Source organism: Populus trichocarpa, chromosome 14 (assembly GCF_000002775.5).
Source record: "Populus trichocarpa isolate Nisqually-1 chromosome 14, P.trichocarpa_v4.1, whole genome shotgun sequence".
Lineage (NCBI taxonomy): Eukaryota > Viridiplantae > Streptophyta > Magnoliopsida > Malpighiales > Salicaceae > Populus > Populus trichocarpa.
The window spans coordinates 8,955,993-8,975,874 of NC_037298.2; the positions used below are offsets into that span (position 1 = coordinate 8,955,993).

The 19,882-nt window shown below is 32.9% G+C and overlaps 4 protein-coding genes across 4 annotated transcripts; 1 reads left to right on the forward strand and 3 right to left on the reverse strand.

The window, feature by feature from the left end:
- Window positions 1–1,693: 1,693 nt before the first annotated feature.
- LOC7491318 (uncharacterized) lies at window positions 1,694–2,633 on the forward strand. The gene is made up of 2 exons (XM_002320323.4): window positions 1,694–1,903; window positions 2,046–2,633. Exons 1-2 carry the CDS (start codon window positions 1,848–1,850, stop codon window positions 2,236–2,238), a joined length of 249 nt encoding a protein of 82 aa, XP_002320359.4. The 5' UTR covers window positions 1,694–1,847; the 3' UTR covers window positions 2,239–2,633.
- Window positions 2,634–5,445: 2,812 nt separating this feature from the next.
- On the reverse strand, window positions 5,446–6,267 carry LOC7491319 (monothiol glutaredoxin-S6). The gene has a single exon (XM_002320994.3). It carries the CDS (start codon window positions 5,981–5,983, stop codon window positions 5,675–5,677), a length of 309 nt encoding a protein of 102 aa, XP_002321030.1. The 5' UTR covers window positions 5,984–6,267; the 3' UTR covers window positions 5,446–5,674.
- A 5,703-nt stretch (window positions 6,268–11,970) lies between these two features.
- Window positions 11,971–12,528, reverse strand: LOC7457962 (monothiol glutaredoxin-S6). The gene has a single exon (XM_002320995.4). The coding sequence runs from the start codon at window positions 12,457–12,459 to the stop codon at window positions 12,151–12,153; it is 309 nt and encodes a 102-aa protein (XP_002321031.1). The 5' UTR covers window positions 12,460–12,528; the 3' UTR covers window positions 11,971–12,150.
- A 2,785-nt stretch (window positions 12,529–15,313) lies between these two features.
- Window positions 15,314–17,271, reverse strand: LOC127904283 (uncharacterized). Its single transcript, XM_052447027.1, has 3 exons — window positions 17,026–17,271; window positions 16,493–16,916; window positions 15,314–15,372 (listed from the first exon to the last, which is right to left on the reverse strand). Exons 1-3 carry the CDS (start codon window positions 17,269–17,271, stop codon window positions 15,314–15,316), a joined length of 729 nt encoding a protein of 242 aa, XP_052302987.1.
- Between the last annotated feature and the right edge of the window lie 2,611 nt (window positions 17,272–19,882).

A 19,882-nucleotide genomic window follows, 5' to 3' on the forward strand; every position in this document is an offset into this window, starting at 1 on the left:
TCAACATTTGATCGATTTTTAAGTGTTCTTCATAATTTGTTTCGATTTGCTTTCTATGAAATTATTGCAGTCTTAAAAAACACATCTTGATATTTGATTGATGCTCAATTATATGAGTGTTTATTTTTTATATTATATAATTAAGTAAAAAAATAATTTAAAAAACAAAATTGTTAAACTTAGTGGAATCCATAAACTCGTTCATAGGTTTAGTGAATTAAGTCATGAAACTTGGTCGATCTAATATGTCACAATCTCCATATTTAAAAAAAATGCAATCATGTATTTTTTTTTAAAAAAAGCTCAACTATATTTTTTACCAATTGTTTGGGTTATCTTCCGACATATCAACTCGACTATCATATTAGAGCAACTCTCAAAGGATTAATTTTAAACTAGAGCTAAGTAAAAAAAATTAACTCGAGATAATTCACAGTTCATCTATTAAATCATATTTAATAACGATATCAAATAGTTCATTGGAGTCTAAACATTTTTTTTAGTTCATTTTTTTTATCCATGCAAAAAAAAAAGTTATAGAAAACTCTAAAATGCATGGGAGAAATATTATTCTCCCATGTACTTTAGCCTCACACTCATGGGCACTATGGATTCACTATGCCCATAAGTGTTTTTTTAAGTCCCTTTTTTTCCTTTATTTATTTTTTAATTTTTTTCCTTCAAGGTTCTAATTGGTGGCTAATTTAGCTAAAATTGTTAAGGGATGGTGAAATTGAAAGATAATTTTTGAAATTTTTTGTGAAATGTTCAACTTAGTCTTGATTCTTTACTAATTATAACAATAAGATCCCTTCAATTTTTCATGTTTCAACAAAAAATAATTTAATTTGATCCAAATTTTTTTTTTTTAGTTCCTAGTTAGAGAGAGAAGAGAGAAAATTGCTGAATTTCAATGACCGAGAGAGAAAAATATTGTTGACACCGATTTTGACAACCAAAATAGTCGATTTTTATCTCAAATGATTCTATTTGATGAGAGGAGTTCAATTTAGATATTATTATTATTTTTACATTGAAAGTACTTAAAAAACAAATATGAGCTCGAAAAGTTTTTGTATTTTAAGTTGATTTTAGTTTTTAGAATGATTTTTAGGGTTTTTTTTGAAGTTATGTATAGGTTTATCAAGGTACCCAGAGTGTTTTATAAGTATTTTTGGGTTAAGAATAGGATGAAAATGAGTTTTTTTTAATAAAAAAACTTGAGTTCTAATTTTCCAGCCAACATATTGTCCAGAATCCAGAAAAAATCAGATGAAATGTTGTCTGATTTTATTTTTTTCAAAAAATTCATCCATTCTATTTGCGATTAAAAAATTTAAGAGCCCAGGTGCGTGAGCTTTACTAAATAGGCCAGATGCATTGGCTTAACTTGTTAGGCCCATCAACACAAGAACACAAGGTTTTTTTTATAAATTTATTTTTTAAATGATGCTTTTTTATATATATTTTTTAATTTACTCTTAAAATTTTTTAATGTATCAAAATACATAAAAAAAACTGTATATATATTTTATTTATAAAAAAATATCTGGCCCAAGCTCCCTTAACAAAGAAGGACTCTACTCTGGCCCAACGAATAAGGCGTTGGTCTACGGAATTAGTGATTTTGACTTTTGAGTTCGTTCCCCGGTGGAGCCGTAGTTTTTTTTTTCCCATAATATCTTTCCTTTCATAAACTTCAGGAAACAAAACGGCATCACTTTATAAACAAAAAGCAAAACAAACCAACCGTCTCTCTCTTCCAGCTTCCTTCTTTGAGCACGAAACGCAATTCAATTGAATTCAATCGCAAAAAGAGAGGGACTGATTGTCTTCGAGAAGGAAATATGCGCATATCTCTTTCTGGAATGCGAAGTGCTTTCCCCTTTTCAAGACTCGTAAGGTCCAAAACAGTTTATTTATTTAATAATAGTAATAATTAGGTTTTCAATTTAGAGTAAAATCATACGGATTGCTTGTTTTAAATTCTTATCAATCCGACTGAAAATTGTAGTTACTGTTTTTAATCGTATCTGATGATACAGGCAGCTTGAACAAGAGATGGAAACGGTGGTTAAGGTACTGCAGCCTGGACCTTTGGGAATAGTGGAGCACAATTTCTCTGCTATGGAGATGCGTCAGGCAAATGCCATTGTCCGCACTGCAGTAGACAATTGGCGGAGGAATGCAAATCTAGAGAAGAGAAGCAGCGTGTTAAGAGATTTTATTCAGAAATAATCGCTGCATCATTTTTCCTTGACTATCAAATCATTTATATTTTCTAGATTTCTAAGCCCTAGTCAAATACTTCATCGTGATGTTATTACACCGTTGTCTTTTTTTTTTTTGTCAATTTTTCTCAGAAGAAGCACTTTTTTGAAGGATTTTATTTTCCGTTTCTGTTTCTTTTGTTACTTATTTTTAGAGACGAATTCCTTTAGGGTCTGTTTCTTTTGCCTTTGTTCGGTTCTTATTGAGGATCCCCAAGGTGCTTTTGATGACTGAAACAGCGGGATATCCTTTTGAAACTTGTATGATTTGCAAGCCTGGCCGCTTATATGGCTGCGAACCCTGGGATGTTAGCTCCCTGTCAGCTTCATTTGTTCTAGTGATACAGTGATCTGCATGCTCAATTGGTTTTTTGGCTATCAGTTTCTTTTCCCCAAATGCTTGCTATATGTTTTCTGCAATGGTGGTCCAAAGAAAATGTCATCATTTCTTTGGACTATATCCTAAAAAGAGATTTTCTTTAGAGTCTATGAACTCTGGGATGTTACCTTGCTGTCAACCTTCTTTGTTTTAGTGGTGCAATGACCTGCATACCGATTGCTTTCTTCTAAGTCCTTGCTCTGTCTTGTGTGGTAGTTCATGGTAGTCAGCCAAAAGTCCCAACATTTGTTTGGACCTTGTCCTAAAGAAAACTTTCTTTAGAGGCTAATCTTTGTATGTTACAATGCTGTCTGTAACAGCCCAGTTAGCTATGCAGATGTTGCCCAAATGCTTTTTGCTAGCCTCTCTTTTCGAAGTCCTTGCCATGTCTTCTGTGCAAGTTCCTACTGATATGTCTGCCGACAGCATTTTTTTTCAAGTACGTTTAGAAACACTGAAGTTTACTGCTTCCTTTTTGTTCCCCTTGTCTATGTATATTGGACATGTTCATTGGCTAGGTTCTTGTGTATATTTTTCTTTAGGTAGAACGAATGCTTTTTGCTAGTCTCTCTTTACCAAGTCCTTGCCATGTCTTATGTGCAAGTTACAACTTACATGCCGGCAGATTTTTTTGTGTTTTATAATTACTGAAGTTTATTGCTCCCCTTTTATTCCTTTTTGTTTATGTATATTGAGCATGTTCATTGGCTAGGTTCATGTGTACATTTTTCTTGAGGTAGAACATCAGTGATCTCGAAGTAGAATCTAGAAGTTAATTCTTATTCGAGAATATATTCGAAGCAATAGAATCAAATGAGTTCCTTATCAGAAAGTTATTTGCAAGTCTTTATGTCATCATCTTACTGCTCAGTATTTTCAAAACTTGAATATCGAATAGATTGTGATATTGACTTATGGCATCATTATCTGGATTACACACTCTGACATTGATTTATCAAGTTGTTCATGCATGATGGTTCTGTTTGTGGTGATACGCTATTTTATCCAGAAAGATATGGCTGACTGCTGTATTCTCACTTTTATAGCTTTTCCAGATGCAATCCATTAGACGAAATTCCAACAGCAATGTTGATGCTTAAAAAAGCGTTTGAAAATTGATGTGAGCAATCAGGGAGCATGGAGCTCAGATGTACTGAGGCAAAGCAGAACCTCAAGTTCAAGTCCTAACTTGGACAATCTTTTGCTAATTTGGTTTCCATAGCAGTAAGTTATCTGTACTTCTAGGCCCAAAACAAATAAATTACTCCCAAAATTGTCTAATCCAACCTTTCAAGCATAGAACAGGAAATAACCCATCGCAACGTGACTCAGAATGTGAATATTATTTCCAAACCACTCAATTTTATTTTTTTCTTCAAAATCTTTAAACATGATTATGTGATGCGACAACTCCAGCACATTCTCTGAATCGATGCAGATAATTTGGTAGATCACGTGTCATTTTTCTACCGTTAATCCTAATGTGATCCCGTGTTCCATTTTCCCCACTTTTTATTTTTTTTAATGAGTTATCAAATTTTATTCATCTGAAAGCAACTAATTAGCAGAATGCTTAATCCTGAGCCCTGAAAACAACAACGGAAAAAAAAAAAAAAACCAGGATGTCTAAGAAAACATAAATGGAACTTGGGATCAAGAAATTTACTTCCTTGTAATTTTATATTCAAGCCATGTGGTTGTTAATATGATAGCCACTGGAGATTTACATGGTCGTTAACTTCAGAGTTTGTGGGATTAGTCGAGATACGCGCAAGTTGACGTGACATTAATAAAAAAAATAAAAAAAAAGAAAACATCAGTGTTTCATGCAGACAACAAGGAGACACATCCCCACAAGATTTCTCATTAATTTTTATCAACTCCTTTGTCATTCAGCAATCCTATAGCTCAATGGAACCAGAACAGATTAAGAACATAAGGATTAGGCTCGACAACGAGAAAGGAATTAAAATTAAAAGCTGCAGGCATTGCAAGTTCCATCGAGCTATAGGATTACTGAGGAAGTACTTGACTGAAGAATGGGTGCTTTATAGGAGACAACTTATAAGAAACTAAAAAAGGTAATCCAAGGCAACATAAAGATGAAAATTGGGTTTGATCTTCAACAAGATCAAGATCAAATGGATATCCAGGCTGCAATTGACGACCATTTTCAGCCTTGTTCTGAAGTTAATGATACTATAAAGGGTGAGTTGGTGTAAAGCTACTTTTGGGGAGAATGCATGCCCGAAGACATGGCTTATTGTCTAGCTAGCCTGTTAACTACCAGGAGTAGGCAAATCAAGATGGCAGGAATATCACTTCTATGCGCGTTATGCTCAATCAAGAAGATCAAGATCATGAGTCTCGACCAACTGTTCTTTGCTCTCATTTGGCGCTCGTACATCTACTTCATAAAGGAAGGAACAACAAGCTCCATGGTTCAGATTGTCCAACAAAAGGAAAATTTTGCAATCTGCCCAGCACAGATTTTATGGTGCTATAAGCATCTTTAGGAGGCAATGCTAAATGCAATGTACTCTAACTTTTGTCACATTCTGTGTTTTTGCAAGGAACAGTTTTGATTTTTTGTTTTGTAGTTACTTTGCGTAAGGTTTTCAGCTGTAATGAAATTTCTTATTTATTATAAAGAAGGTTGACAAATGTTCACAAGTCTTCCAAGCCCTTGTTATCCTCAACACAAAGTGCTCATGCTCTGTATCTCACACCAGATATCGGTGTGTGCACCAAAATGCTTGATTTTGAACCCATAGAAAGAAACAAAAGCTCAACATCTTTACCAAAGACAGCATAGATGTGTGGAAGTTCTTATTAGCAAACAAGAGTGATCCTGTCAGGATAAATTAAAAACTAAAACAGTTCTGAACCATGCCTCTTATTATTTTCTGCTTCTCGGAAAAAAAGAAAAGGAAAAAAAAGAAAAAAAAGAAAAAACTAGTAGCTTATCTAAATGTTGAGCAGGATGACATGATCCATGTCCTGTGTCAGGGAGAAACAATTTATTCTAAATCCAAATAGCACCTGCTTGTATAAGCAATGGGACTAGCTGGTTCTGAATATGTAGGCTCATCACATTCCTTTCATTACCAACCAGCTGTTGGCCTATGAACACAGCAGGTACACTCTGTCGAAACCCAAGTTGCATTAATGCCCTTTCAATTTGTTGTCCATTTGGAATTCTGTCGAGGTCATAAACTGTTGGATTAGCTCCAAATCCTCGTATAAGTGTCTCGACAGAGTGGCTCATGCAGCAAGAACTCTTGCTGAAAATCACCACTGGCTTGTCTTGAATCAATACATTCACCACATCCATTGTCACAGTGGGCTCAAGAGTTTGACGTGGCTGTTGAGAGATTTTTAGAAGGCGTGCGAAGTGAGTATATTTCTGAAGATTGTTGAGAGTAGAAGGCTTTCCTATGAGGAGCTTGAACACATATGGTGGTTTATTTATACTGTCTATTTAGAGCGGTTGTATTGCACATCGTTTCCTGCTGGATAGAATATCAGGGACGACACGATAAGCTGATCAAAAGATTTGCCATTAGAAACTCCTGTTGCCTATTTGATGATTACTTGATAGAGACCTGCCTATCTGCGTTTTCAATAGCAATTTGCATACGTGAAAAATGTAGTTTTCTGTGCTAATGACGAGGACTTGCAAAAGTTTTTTGTCTTGTCCAGGATGCCGCACAAACATAAATTCGTTGTTATTACTATACATGTTAATCTACCCATCACTATTTTCATGACAAATGTTTTTTAGAATCTAATTCATGTTTGGCATTGCATTTTGAAAAAATAAGTTAAAAAAAAATTACAATTTTTTTCATAACCAAGATTTTATAAGAGAATTTTTAGAGAAACTCGTGTAAAATATATTGACTAACCAGATACTTTCAAAACTGTGATCAAAGCAAAATGTAATTTCAACCACATCTAATCACATCCATGAATTCTAGTTTTCTTAAATTTTGGTTGGGTGGGCATTTGATATGGCTTTGAAACTTCTTTGACAGAGCTTTTTCCGGTAAGGAAATCAGATTTAACAGGTTCAAAACCACGAATAACTCATTTTCTGCTTTTAACGGACTCAGGAAACTCGCATGAGCCCAATACTCACTCAGTAATTTTTTAAGATCTCCACACGAATCCTTTAATATTTATATTGATTCAATATATATTTTTTTGAGTGGAATACAACTCAAAATATCATAGGGATGAAATGACTCTTTAGCTCCTCCCCTCATAAAAAAACAAGATTCATTGGCTATAAATATCCAATGAATCTTTCAAGTTTCAAGTTTACAATCCCTTCATTCTCAATATTTTTAGCATACATATTTAATTTCAGAGTCTATTTTTCTAAAATATCAGTATACCTTTTCTCTCTAAAAATATACTCACTCAAGCATCCAAGAATCCTCATCAAATCTATAATTTTTTTTTTTTGCAGTTATTAGCTATATTAGCCTACCAGATATTATGTATAAGCTACTAATCACCATAACTAGAAAGAATATATCAAGTTGTAAGAGGTAATAAATTAACTAATTATTTAATATATAAATCATGCTTCTAAATTATTTGAATTTTTATACCTCATCACTAACTTATTTCAAAATCATAGGGCGATGAGCATCTATTGAGGTGGATAAACAATTGAGTTTATCCACCTCCACTTTCCTCTGTGGAGCAAGTTGTATTTTCATGAAGAAAATCGAAAGCGTGAAAGAAATAATGTTTTTAGAAAGTTAATCTGACCTTAATATCATGGTTACGTAACAAAAACTATGTAAGTATTCATTATATTATATTATAATATAATCTAAAAGATAAAGGAGTTTTCCTATACATTATTGTTTATCCACACTAATTGTCTCCATGGATTTTAATAGTAATTTTTTTAAAAAAATTTTAAATTTCTATTTTTACATTTGAGCATTTTTGAGTGAAAATTATAACCCAATTGTATGTTTTTTTTTTTAAAAGAAGAGTTGAATTGAAAGTCAAATATTGACATGAAAATAGCAAGTAAAATAGATGGTGGCATTGAAATTTGTTTGTAAAGTTCATTTTAGTCCTTCATCATTTTAGCTATTAGGTGACTGGTCCCTTTAATTTTTAAAAATTTAATTTTGATACTAAACTCTATTTTCTTCTTCTTTTTCAATCTATTTTTGGTGGAGGAGAGAGGGTCATTTTAGCTATTAGGTGACTGGTCCCTTTAATTTTTAAAAATTTAATTTTGATACTAAACTCTATTTTCTTCTTCTTTTTCAATCTATTTTTGGTGGAGGAGAGAGGGGGTCCCTAGATTTCGAAATAGAGAGAACGTTGGTATTGGCGATGATTGCAGCCATCATCACGGTCGATTTTTGTATCAAATTATTCAATATAATGAGGGGTGTTAAAATTATGTTTTTTTTTACCCTCATCTAAAAAAATAGATTTGAGCTCGAGGATATTTTTGGTTGTTTCCCTTTAATTTATTTTTTATTTCAATTTTAATCATTATTTTTTTAATTGCTATTTTTTATTTTGGATTTTTTTTGTGTATTTTTTTTTATCAATTTCATCCTTCAACGTTTTGTTTCCTAGGAACTGAGCTTCATGATTTTTTCATATATAATGCTTTCGGTCTGATGACCTGGGTCACGAGTTTGAAAAGTAATAGGGGTTGAAATCTTTTTTTTGTCTTATTTTCTTTTTCAATTTTGTCATTTGACAATTTTTTTTATTAAAAAATGGCTTTGTGGTTTTTTTCCATTTCCTTTTCTATCAAATTATACCGACCTCATGACGTAAGATGCGAGTTTGTCAGGGTAATCCGAACAAGTTCACCCGTTAATGTTCAAATTACATGTCTACCATTGCTGGCTTGGATTGGCTCACACCATTTTTTATCCTCTTCTTTTTTATCATATTTCATCATTCCATATTTAATTTGCTAAAAATTAAAAAACATTGTCTTTTTGCTATTGGATAAAGGTTTTTTTTTTTTTTTTCATGTTATCATGATTTTTTTCCCCATAAGATTCAAATAAAACTAGTTTATTTAGTTGATCAAGATTATAACCTGAGTTATTGGATTTCTTTCTTGTTTTTAAAATACGTTTACAATGTCTAAATATTTTATTGAAAAAATAATACGGATCGGTCTAGTATGCACTAGAAGGAGAAGAAGATAACCTGTGTTGCCACCACATTATCAATTTCTACACATTGCAGAGCCTGGAAAGATATACCACAAAGACATTCTTACAAGGAATCAGAAAAACTTAGGCTAGTGCTGATTAATTACTATATTATATCATTGATTCATTTCCCTCATGTTATTTTTTATAGGAAGTGATTTTCACTTTCCAGTCCAGTCTTAGTGCCACACGATAATTAATTAAGAGATTCCGTTGGGGGTACCATTGCGCACTAATTTCTTTCTTAATTATTATTATTATTTGTGATGAGCAGAAGGAAAAAAGCGGGAATACCTTTACGCACTCTTGGGTATTAGCTTTCCTTTCCTTTGTTTTAAAAGCTGATAGCCTACAGAGACATGGCACGAAGAACATGAAAATCTGGTTCAAAGCAATAGCAGCAAACAAGAAAAAACTCGTCTCCCTGCTCATTTCATTTCCATCATGAAAATAAAACTTCCAAGAAGTGGGGTTAAGTATAGCTTTCTTTAGCTGTTATGATTTCACCATGTCAAAAGATAATTTCTGGGAATCTGATATATACTGGCTACCATTGTCCTGGAAAGAAAACCTGACAGTAATTAAGCACGGATTATATGCTTGCATATATATATATATATAGACAGTAAGTTCTGTTGAATTTTCAAGTCATGATCATGATATATACTTTGTCTTATTTACTTGATCATGCAAGCAAGCACAGCAAGTTCTGCTGCATTTTACTTAACTACATATGTATTATGTGAGCTATATGCATGTGTAAATATAACTATAGAACCCTGCAGTCATCATTATTAATATATTCGTCTAAGATTTTAAAAACTGGAGAATTTTAGGTTAAATTAATAAAACTCCTCCCAGTCATCATTCATTCAACTTAAAAGGGAAACCATTCCTTAAGGAATACAGACTAATGTTTCTTGATATATGGTGCAGAGATAGTTTATAGGAAAATAAAATGAGCATATTACAAAAAAATAAAAATAAAAATAACAAAACATAAAAGAAAAGAACAACCAAACTAGTGATTTGTAAATGTTCACATTCGAATACCATCTACACTACGAATAAGAATGTTATTAGTAAACCATCTAGGTGGTGGCCTAGTGGTAAGAGCTTGCGACCAAGAGGTTTGCTTCTTCTGTGGTCTCAGGTTCGAGCCCTGTGGTTGCTCATATGATGGCCACTGGAGGATTACATGGTCGTTAACTTCAGAGCCCGTGGGATTAGTCGAGGTGCGCGCAGGCTGGCCCGGACACCCACGTTAAACTAAAAAAAAGAATGTTATTAGTAGTTTATGATGGCCACTGGAGGTTTAGATGGTCGTTAATTTCAGGGCTCGTGAGATTAGTCGAGGTACGCACAAGTTGGCCCGGACACCCACGTTAATTAAAAAAAAAAAGAATATTATTAGTATAGCTGAAATTAGATTCACGACAGTTTAGCCAAATCAATAGTTTATTCAAGATAACAAAGAAATTGAAATCCCAATCTGACTACACCTTATTAAAAAATCAAATTATTTTTTATGAGCTAAATACTCTATGATATGTCAAATGAAAGGAGATTCCAAACCCGAATATGAAATGTACCTTTCATTAAAAAAAACAACTTAAAAATAAAAAAAATCTAGAGTCTAAGGGATGCACCACACTCTCCATCATTATAAGAATTTTGCTCATAATTATCGAGTACTAGAACAATAGAACAACAAATAATCCGGAATATCTAGCTCTACTGCACAAAATAGATGTATGAATTGCTTTGCTAGAATCAACCCGTATTTGAAAAGAAAATCATCTGTACAAATTCGAATTTGGACAGCCAACTATATAAATATTTGTATTTTAGGTGTAACCATTTTAAAACGTACATTGTATTTGAAATAAATGACTACATAGACTGGAAAATGACGACAGCTGATCAAGTATAGCTGGTTAAGCATTGGAGAACCTCAATATAACCCCTAAAGTATTACCTTATTATCAATTGAATCCCAAACCTTTTGATTTTATCCATTTTACTTTAAACCTTGGATGTTAAACAATGTCACCCCTTCACCTATCCCCTGTTAATTAGTACTTCCATCAAAGGTGCTAAATTATGTCCTAAAGAACAATCCTAGCATCCATTCTTAATAAATTTTGTTCTGCTTGTATAACAGGAGAAATGGAGGAAATTTATTAAGATTTTGTGTTAACAAGTTAGAGCTTATTTCACGCAGTGGATGAAAGCGCTTGAAGTGCACATACAAATTATTGTTACTAACATCAAATGGAATAGAGGAGTTATATTATTTGATCATATTGATTACATTGGGACGAAATTGACATGATGAAGTAGTTTGGAACTCAATTAATAATAATATAATATATTAGGGATAATATTGTGAATATTTCTCCTTAAAAATTCATCTAGCATCCTCTAGAAATGGAATATTAGTAAAAGCAAAACTTGAGGACGGTTCCTGACATCGCAGATATATATGGTTCTGGCTATATCAGCAAAATATATAAGCTGGGATTTTAGCCTTGATGGTAATTAAATGGTGGATTAGTGAAAGCTACTTTGAGGATCAATGCATTTTACAAGACATGGTTCCAGCTAGCCATTAACAACCAAAAGTAGACATCATGATCTTGAGCCATGGCCACATGCTTTTTACTTGCTCTCTCACTAAGAGCATGGTGGTCTCTGCTGCAATCTCTTCAATACAAATTGTATAGAATTAAGCTTGTTTAAGAGGCATAGCTAAGTACTCTGTACACAAAACTTGTGTCAAATGCATCCGGGATTTTTTTTAATGAAACAGTTTTGAATGTTTGTTTTGTACTGACCTTGCTTATGCTTTTTAGCTGTTTTCTAGCTAGGTTAGCGTAAGTTGCTTTTTTGATATCGAAATTTCTCATTTACTAAAAACAAGGTTGGGAAATGTTTTTGCAAGTCTTCTCGATCAGCCCCTCAATACACACTGCTCATGCTCTCTATCTCACATACATATCACACAGGTGGGTGCACCAAAATGCTTGATTTTGACACCTTAGAAAGAAATAAAAGCAGAACATCTTTATCAAGGACAGCATAGATGCGTGGATGAACTTAGTAATTTGCAAAAAGAGTTATCCTATCAGGATAACTAGTAGCATTAAGAGGTTCTGAGCGATTGCTCTTATCATTTTCTGCTGCTTGGAACAAAGAAAAGGAAAACAAAATAAAAATACTAGTAGCGTATCAGCCGCATGACATTGATCCATGTCCTATGCCAGGGAGAAACAACTTAATTACTCTAAATCCAAATAGCACCTGCTTGTATAAGCAATGGGACTAGCTGGTTCTTGACGTGGAGGCTCATCACCTGCCTTTCATTACCAACCAGCTTTTGGCCTATGAACACAACAGGTACGCTCTGTCGAAATCCCAGCTGCACGAGTGCCCTTTCAATTTGATGTCCATTTGGAAGTTGGTCTAGCTGATAAATTGTTGGATTTGCTCCAAAACCACGTATTAATGATTCGATGGAGTGGCTCATGCAGCAAGAACTCTTGCTAAAAATCACCACTGGCTTTTCTTGAATCATTGCATTCACCACATCCATTGTCACAAAGGGTTCAAAGAGCTAGTTTGAAGTGGGCGTGAGACGTGAGTGTATTAATGAAGATTGTTGAGTCTGAAAGGCTTTGCTATAAGGAGTTTGAATACCTTTGGAGGTTATTTATAATGTAGATTTAGAGTTTTTGGTTCCTGCAGGATAGAATATAGTGGCTGACGGAAAACTGTTAAGAATCTGTGTTATTAGATTCCCCACATCGACTGCATTTTTGCAATTTGCAGACGAGAAAAATGTGTTTTTCTGTGCTAATGACGAGGACTTGCACGACGCATTTCTTGATCCAACCTGTCTAATATGCTGTACAAACATCTATTGCTTTCATTAACTATGCTAAACAAACTCCTCAGTACTTTTTCAAGATATAAAAGTTTTGGGCATAACAGCGAAAATTTGTTGGAGTTTAAAAATGCCCCTTGTAGAAAAGGAAGAGGTGGTAAGAACAAGAATAGAAATTTTATGACACGAAACTCAAGTTGTAACTATCAATACTTACTTAATATTAAAAGATATATAGATATAATAAAAATAGAGAATTAAGAAAATAAGAGAGAATTTTTTTTTTTGAGTAAGTGAAAATATTTTTATTAGTTTTGGTGGGACTAGATGTAATTTTCTCTCTTCTTATATATATATCTTTCTCATATTAAATATTGCTAGTTATAACTTTGATTACTATAAATATTGTTTTAATAAAATATAAGCAAATGGTCATAATTAATATCTAAGCGGTTTAATACTATTTTTGTATAAGTAATTTTTTTTTATGAGATCATGTGTTTTTCTTTTTTTTGCCTTGTATTTATTTATCTCAAATTGAGTAAGTATTACAATTTATAACTTGAACATTATAAAATTTTCCGAATAAATTATAAGTGAATGATGACAATGCTTGTGTGGTTAATTACTATTTTGATAATGTTATTAAATTTAAATTAGATAATAAAATTAAATTAAATTGAAAATTCAATGATTGACTATCTAATCGATCTGGATTAATATTAAAAACAAGATCTATAAACTTAATAAAACTTAGTTAAACAATGGAGGTTAAATTCAATTGATTCGACTATTAAGGTCAAGTATTAACTCGTGTTCAAGCAAAATAAAAGGAAAAAAATGGTAGCTTTCGGGTTAGAGTACTTTGATATATACCTTCCAATTCTATCTTTTAAAATTTTACTTTTACCACTTCACCATTTTTCGTTTTATGTCAAACACACACACACACACACAATCACCTTGCGTTCGACCAGTAGTTTACAGATTGAACTGATAATCTAATAACATGATTTTTTTGATGTGAATTGGCCAACACTAAAAAGGGGAAGGACGAAATGGACACTCACAAGAAAGCAAACCCAACAAAAGTTCAAACCCTCTTAATTTAACCTAGTGGTAAGCTTTTGTTTTCAAGAATTTAAAAAGCTGAAAGGAAAAAACTTTAAGCCTTTGGATTGTCCAGTGATGGCTCTTATTAATCTAGTTGCTGCTGCTTATGCGTGTATTTCAGAAGTTTTTCTTGAATACTTAACATTATTCTTTCAAGAATTGTGATAGTATTTTTATTTTTTTCTTGGAGATCAGGAAGAAAACCAAAATAAGTTTTTAGTTTCACATGTTTCGAAATCCTAGAGTTCTGTTCCCTCAATTTTGAGCATATACTGAGGTGGGTAGAGAATAATTGGGTTTATCTCTTGGATATACAGGACACTTTCCTCTATAGCAACAGTATATATATATCGCAAGTGAAAGAGAAATGATACTTTCGTGAAGACAATCTGCTCTTAAAAGCACGGTCACGTGACAAAAAACAACGTAAGAATTCCTATCTACTAGAAGGAGAATTAAGACGATACCCAGTGGAGCCACCGCAATATCAATTTCTACACACTGAAGATACCACACAAAAAAAAATCCTGACTACCGAGTCAAATGGACCCTCTAATGTTTTTTTTTTAGCTATTTCGTGATTGCAAGAATTGCTATGGTCCTTGCTCCATTAGCAGCACTTGTCACAGAGACATGTTAAAGCAACTTTTACTTCCAAGTCCTATCCCAGATGTCACTATTGTTTTAAACGCCGCATATATACTTAGATTTCCTTTCTACTGTTTCTTCTTCTGCTTTGAATTCACAATACATGTAGATAAATTCCAGGAACTAGGTGTGCTGATTATGTATGGCTCATCACATCATCATGTGTGATGTCAGTTTAATGGTGCTTATGCTACCTAGGGCAGGATTACACAGAGGATGCGTTTAATGCCAACTTTGGTGATCAGTCATCTAGGATCTTCTGGAGGTGGAATATGAGAAAAAGAAAAAAACGCACTTTGAGGTTGATTCCAGACATTGATCGCGTGTACCGTACAGTGGCATAATATGTTTTGTTGGGTTTTTTTTTTTGAAATCCGTAAATGCTGTGAAAACAATAATTTAAATATTTTTTTGGAATTTCAAAATCTGGTTGGACAGTTTAAAGTCGTTTATGGTTTGAGTGAAAATTATTTGAAAATTAAATATATTTTAAAGATTTGATCAACCTCTTTAAAGTTAAGTTATCACAAACCACATAAGCCGTCCAAGTACTCGCCTACTAAAACTATCACAACTTGAATTTTAGACCTGACCGACAACCCAAGAGTGGTACCAAAATAACACTTCACCTACGCTAAGCCTTAAACATACTTCTCACAAAACATATCATATAAAATCTTATAGCATTTCATAAACTTTCAAAAACACTCTTCAAAACCAATTATATCAAATAATAATTCATAATACTTGCTACAAAGTAAAAACTCAAACTTGAAATAAAATAATTTAATAGTAGAATACTTTAAGACATCAAATCAAGACTAAATGGAAAGTCTCGTAGAAACAAGCGAGACATACCAACTAAAAAGAAAAAAGTATGAATTCTTACAGAAAATTCACTCTTAACTCTGGTCCTCATATCAAATGATATAAGCCGAAATAACACCATAAAACATTAATTAAACATCTTAAATCATCCAAATCTTAAAATCAAACTTAACCAACATAATCAAGCATAAAAACATCAATATCTTACCTTATAAACCCTTATCTCTAACTTTCACTTCTCGTTTCCTCTTCTTCCTCCTCTTTCCTCATTTTTCCTTCTTCCTCTCTTCTTCTCTTAGGGTTCTCTCTAGAAAATTGATCCTCTTTGTTTTTTTATTGACTTTCTATTTATATTTATAAAAAATATATGAAAAGACTCAAAATGTCCCTAAATTATTTATATCCTTAACTACTTATCAAAGGGTATAAATTTCTTTTTCAATCCAATGTTTTCAGCATATTACAAAAATGCTTTTAGGATAGAGGGATCACTACGCTTTTCAACCCCTTTAGGATAGAGAGATCACTATACTTTTGATTGCTAGTTTTTTTTCCAGGTGTTTCTATATCGTTTGTATGTTACAAAGCTTCTACAAAAAAATAAAAATAAAAATAAAAATAAGGAAAAACATTTTATTTATATTACTGAGCCCCTTGAAAAATATCACATATATTATTTCAGGATAATTTTATAAATTTATTCATTCAAGTCTCTAATTGATTTTTATAGTCTAGAATTATAATTCCTTGTATTAATTATATTCTAGTTCTCAATCTCCAAAAACTTATTTACAATCAAGTTACACTTGATCAATCATCACATTTTAATTTCTAACCAATGATTTTTAATATGTGTAACCAAGGTTGTTAAAATTACGATTTTGACACGGCACGGAAAGTACTAAATAAACTTGGATCGTAAAATCGTAAAATCATAAAGAATTTTAAAATATATATAAAAAAATTCATGCTTCAAATAAAAATTCATAGCACCTTAAAATACATGGTTCAAATAAAAATCCATACATAGTTCAAGCACCTTAAAATACATGATTCAAATAAAAATTCATACATAATTTAAATAACTTTTCATTAGCTAATAATTAACAAATTTAAAACAAATAATCTGCTGGTGTGTCATGTAAACTAAAACCAGCTTCATTGCCTTCATCTTCCTCATTATTCCTCAGGCATTCATCAATATCATTAGCATTAAGAGGATTATTAGTGTCACTACTAATACCAACACCAATATTATAAGCATTAGTGCTGCTACTAGTACCAACACCAATATCATCAATTTGAATCTCCAAATCATCTTCAGTACCATGACTCTCCATTTCAGCAGCATTAGGAATTTCTTCTTCATCACTTTCATCTTCATTACCATTTTGTCTTCGTGTTGCACTATCAATAGCACCAAACAAATCAATGTTTGAATGTTTTTCTCTCTCGGTTATCCAATCATCATCAGATGAAAGATCATCTTCTACACTAAAATCATCAGCATGCTTTTTGACTTGATTATTATTCAATTTCAGATTGCACATTACAAATACCAAGTCATTCATTTTTCTCTGGTGCAAACGATTTCTTCATTTTGTATGAACCTAAATAAACAATTCAAATTGATAAGATTTTTATCAAATATTTCAACATTTAAAATAAAAAAATAAAAAAACTTACCATTTCAAATGCACTCCAGTTACGCTCACATCCAGATGAAGTACAAGTCAAGCTTAGAACTCGGATTGCAAGCCTTTGTAATTCTGGACATTCATCCCCATAAGAATCCCACCATTGAGCTGGAGTTTTTTTTTTTTTTTTATCTCTAGCTGTCTTGGCAGCCTCAATGCCAAACAACCCTTTTGCATCCTTGAATGATTCAAGTTGCAAGTCAATTTTGCACCTTTCACTTGCATTAGGCACCATCCTTTCTAAGCATTGATATAATCCAATTTTAATGTTGGCATTAACCTTAAAATTAGGATTATAATGATAATGAGGATTCAAATAATAAGCTGCTGCATGTAAGGGTCTGTGGAGTTGAAGTTCCTATCTTGCATCAACAATATTCCATATAGGTATATAACTATATAAAAAAAAACAATAAAAATATCATTACTTTATATATGACATTCATATTAATAAATGACAACATTTGAAATAAAAATTAGCAAGATATATACCTTTTTTTCACAGAACCAAAATTCACTTGTATCTTCTCTTTTGCTTCATCCATTGCTTTATATATAAAACCCATAGCTGGTTTCTCATTAGAATCAACTAATCGAAGAACTTTAATTAGAGGAAACGCTGCCTTAATACATATAATAACATCATGCCAAAACCTGTTGTCCAAAACACAATTTTGAATTCGTTTCCATTCTTCTATTCTTGCAAACCTACATGAACTCCACTGTTTGGAAGTAAACATGGTCATCAACTGTATTTTATGATCATTCAAACATCCCATAGTCAAATATACAGTAGCAAACTGAGTGGCAGTAGACCTAATCAAATCCCTTCCTTTAGTAAAATGCCTTAGCATGGAAATAATAATAGTTCTTGAATAAATATATGAGGTGATTCTCCTCCCCTTAGCAATAGTTACTTGATGAACCTCTAACTTCTTCTCAAAATCCTCTAATATCAAGTCAATACAATGGGCAGCACATGGTGTCCAAAACAAACTCTTTCTTTTTTCCATCAATAATTATCCCGCTGTCTTATAATTTGCAGCATTATCGGTGACTACTTGGACAACATTTTCCTCCCCAATCCTCTCCACAATGGCATCTAACATCTCAAATACCTTATCAGCAGTCTTGGACATATTAGAAGTATCCACCGATGACAAAAAAACTGTCCCTTTAGGACTATTAACCAAAAAGTTACAAATACAACGTCTTTTTTTATCTGTCCATCCATCAGACATTATTGAACGACCAGTTTTTTTCCATTCTAGCTTGTACTCCTCAAGCAAATTCATTGTTTGATCCACTTCTTGCTTAAAATACTTCTATCTAATATCATAGTAGGATGGAGGCTTGAAACCTGGCCTATGCTTTGCAACCAATTCAAGTGCCTTAAGAAACTCAGGGTTTTTTACACAATTAAATGGAATTGCACTAGTGTAAAAAAACCTTGTAATTTGTCGACATGCTTCTTCTCTAATATCCTTTTTTAGCAATTGATTTAGGGTTGTTTATGTACTTCCACTCCCACTAGCTACTCTCTTTCCTTTGTCCTTAGAGCTAATTTCTTTTATTTCATCATCATCATCATCATCATCATTTACACTATATTGAAGGGCCTTTCTTTTCTTTTCAGTTGCTTCTAGATTTTTCACCAAAACACCTAAAATCATATGCTTAACATTTTCTGGTACTTGCTGACATGACTCAACATCCTTACGAGTGCAAGCCAAATGCTGTTTAAAACGAAAAATACCTCAACTAATAATTTTTCGACAATACTTGCACTGAACTTTTCTAGAATTCTTATCAATATCTATCCCATGTTGCCATCCCACATCAAGCCTATTACCAGAAGAATTGTTTCTAGATGCCATAAGTTCAACAATTCAAGAATCAATTCAAATCAGCCCTGTAATCAATCCAAACATTTTATAACAGGTTACAAACTTGATTTTAGTACACACTACAAAAAAATAACAGCCAACAACCCATCTTCTATATTATTATCCATGACAGGTTACAAACTTACAAGTTACAACCCTTTACTACTCAGAAAAGACAGCATAAAAACAGTCACGCAACACTCAAAATTACAACTTACAACCCAAATCCATTCATCACAAGTTACAACCCAAATCACGGTTAAATTACAATAAATCCATTTATCACAAATTCACAATTCACAACTCAGCAGCAGCAGCATTCTAAATTACAATAAAATCCATCCATCACAATTCACAACTCAGCAGCAGCAACATTCAATAGATAGACCGACAGAGTCCATTCATCACAATTCACAACTCAGCATCCAAATTCAGTGTAAGAAAAAACAGAGTCACACACACTCACGATTAAATTTGAATCTAAAATTCACAAGCAAACTCTCAACAATAGACAGACTGATAGAGTCACATAAACTTTGAATCAAAATATTAATCTTTAACATCATTAAACTGTAAAGAAACGGATATGGTAAGAAACTAAGAAGCTTACCTCTGTTCTGAGTAGTGAGCACCGAGGCTGAGCAAATGCAGATCAATGTTGCAGTCAAAGTTGGAGCCTGCGAATCCAATCAAACTAATATTAACATCACAGTAAGAAATGGACAGGGAAAAAGAAGCACCCCTGGCACTGGAAAAAGAAGCACCCACGGACAGGGAAAAAGAACCAGTGAATTTTTGCAGGAGGTGAAACAAGATAAACAGAGTAACTTACCTGGTGAAGACTGGAGAGACGCCGTTGTTGTTGTGTGGACTCTGGTTCTCACGGTGGCTGCTGAAAAGGACGACGTCGGTCGTCGATGATGGAAAAATAAAAAAGATGAGGGGCGAGGGCTGTTGTGG